The 2365-nt window shown below is 39.8% G+C and overlaps 1 protein-coding gene across 2 annotated transcripts in view; it reads right to left on the minus strand.

The window, feature by feature from the left end:
• Positions 1-2003, minus strand: part of LOC107613111 (peroxisomal membrane protein 13) — a 2998-nt gene extending 995 nt beyond the window's left edge. For both annotated transcript variants that reach the window (XR_001613932.2, XM_016314967.2), the window contains exons 1-4: positions 1669-2003; positions 938-1171; positions 502-830; positions 152-244 (exon numbers count right to left, since the gene is read on the minus strand). Coding sequence is in view for 1 of the 2 variants with exons in the window: in XM_016314967.2 (XP_016170453.1) it covers positions 152-244; positions 502-830; positions 938-1171; positions 1669-1696 (684 nt within the window). In the remaining variant the exon portion in view is untranslated. The remainder of the gene's footprint in view (positions 1-151; positions 245-501; positions 831-937; positions 1172-1668) is intronic.

Below are 2365 nucleotides of genomic sequence, written 5' to 3' on the forward strand. Positions count from 1 at the left end.
GACAATTTTAAAATGCACCTTTTAGAATTTAGACGACTTTCGAAACAAAAACCAGAAAGAAAAAGAACAATAATGGCCAAGATTGTCTTACTGGCTGCTGTTACAAATAGACAGAACAGAACAGTATAATAGGATAATCATGAACAAAAACCTGTAGGAGTGCAGTCATGAACAGATGGAAAGCCTGTGTATTCTGGTCAATGAGTATTGATATCCGACCAAAAAAGTTAACCACTCCTTGCATCTGTCATTAGAAGGAAATCAGTTCAGCATATGCAATGTTAAGTCTTCAACAACAAAGAATGTGTTCATGGCAAATGAAACCAAAGGGGATGGAGGAGAGAGAGACAAGTAATTTTTTCTTTTAATTGCACAATATAGAATTTATTCAGGAAAGGAAAGTGAGTTTAATCCAGAACCAACAACCCATCAGAAATTTGGAATAAGTTTGCACTCAGAGAATGAGGGAAAGCTTAATATGCAATATAACAAATGGCTCACCACACGTAGAACAGAAATCCAAAATCCTGGAGGGGATGGAGGGGCTCCATAGGGGTTATTAGGATCTTGATCTCCATAAGGACCACCACCCATGCCATAACCACCCATACCACCCATGCCATAACCACCCATCCCACCGCTATACATCCCACCTCCATACATCCCAGATGACCCGTAAAGGCCACCACCATATCCTCCCCTATACATACTGTTACCATACATTCCTCCACCATACATTCCCCCACCTACCCCACCATAAGAAGAACCGTAAGAAGATCCATACAGTCCTGAGCCATATCCAGAACCATAATTCATTGTAGAACCATAACCTGAAGATACCCCAAAAATAAAAAGATCAATCTAATGTAATCAGGAAAACTAGGAAAATGTTGAAAGAACTCAATGGGCTACAAGATGACATGATAACAAAACTCACCTCCGTAGCTGCTGTTTCCATAACTCTGCTGTTGCTGCCATGGCCTTGAAGGAAGGGGCCTCCCAACAGCATTCTGGTTGGCAGTTGCATTCTGGTTGGAAACGATTTCCCCGGGTTTTGCAGTCCCAGAAGCTTCCACTACATTACTAGTGTTGCCCGCGGACGGAGGCTTAAAGGGTGACGGGCCAGCCGAGGAACCGGCTTGCTCCCAAGGCTTTGGCGGAGGACCACTCCCTGCAACACAAATTCAAGCACACAACAAAAACCCTCAGAAATTACTGATGGCTATAATTTGTAAAGATTGAACTATCATCTCGGCTGTTCAAACATCAAATCAGGCTAAGAACCTATTACCTATACATGATTCCTATAAAAATATAAAGCAGAAAACCACTTAGGGAAGGCTCAGATTATCATAGTGATACTCAACCGGAAAAAAAAAATCCACGACATGTAATTCATGAATAGTGCCGAATCAGACATATATCCACACAAGCACGACGGGGAAAACGGAAGGGGGAAGGATGCCTACGTTTCTAGGGTTCGGCGAAGGGAGAAGGGGGGAATAACAACGCTGGAAATTGATTGATTGATAAAATCAATTGAATTTAATCGGAAAGGAAGAGCATAACCTAACCTAGAAAATGAAGAGCGAGCGCAAACACAAACATGTATAAGAATCTGGCAATCTAAAGCATGGTGAAGGAAGAGTAAGGTAGGTAGGTAGATACCTGATGGTTGAGGCTTAGATTGGTCCATGATTGTAATTGCAGAGAAAAGAAGAACAGCGAATGTTGAAATCAGAAGCTCCGAACGACAATTCTATTCTCTCTGTGATGTGTGTTGAGTGGGCGGTGAGTCTCGTGATATCAGCTCATCGATCGTTCTGTTTGGGGCTCCGAGAAGAAGAAGAAGAAGAAGAAGAAGAATTATTGGTATTTGGTTGCATATTCATTCATCCGCATAAGCATCGTCATCTCCAAATTGTTTCTGTCCCTATGTGGCCCCCACGCACCTTGGGTTGTGTGTAATGCACTCGCCACTCACCTCAGCCCAATCCACCTTTTAGGAGATCAGATTACTCTCTCTCTCTCTTCCTTAAATGGAGCTCGGATCTGCGATGAATTAGTCCTTGACTTGTCGAATCGAGGGATACCGTAACAAATCAAAAAAAATTACTCTCTCTTTAAATTTATTTTTTTTATTGGGAAGAAATCGTATTGTCTTTTATCACGAAAAAATAAAATACAGATAATGAAATTGACTGTAAAAGATTAAATATAATCTAAAAAGATTAAGCAACTCTTATCTTAACAACAATATGATAATAATTTAGGATCGAGATCTTTTAAAATAAAAGATTCAGTAAAACAGTATTTTATATATAAAATAATAGAATTAAATTATTACTAATTGAAAATAAAATAA

Source organism: Arachis ipaensis, chromosome B08 (assembly GCF_000816755.2).
Source record: "Arachis ipaensis cultivar K30076 chromosome B08, Araip1.1, whole genome shotgun sequence".
NCBI lineage: Eukaryota > Viridiplantae > Streptophyta > Magnoliopsida > Fabales > Fabaceae > Arachis > Arachis ipaensis.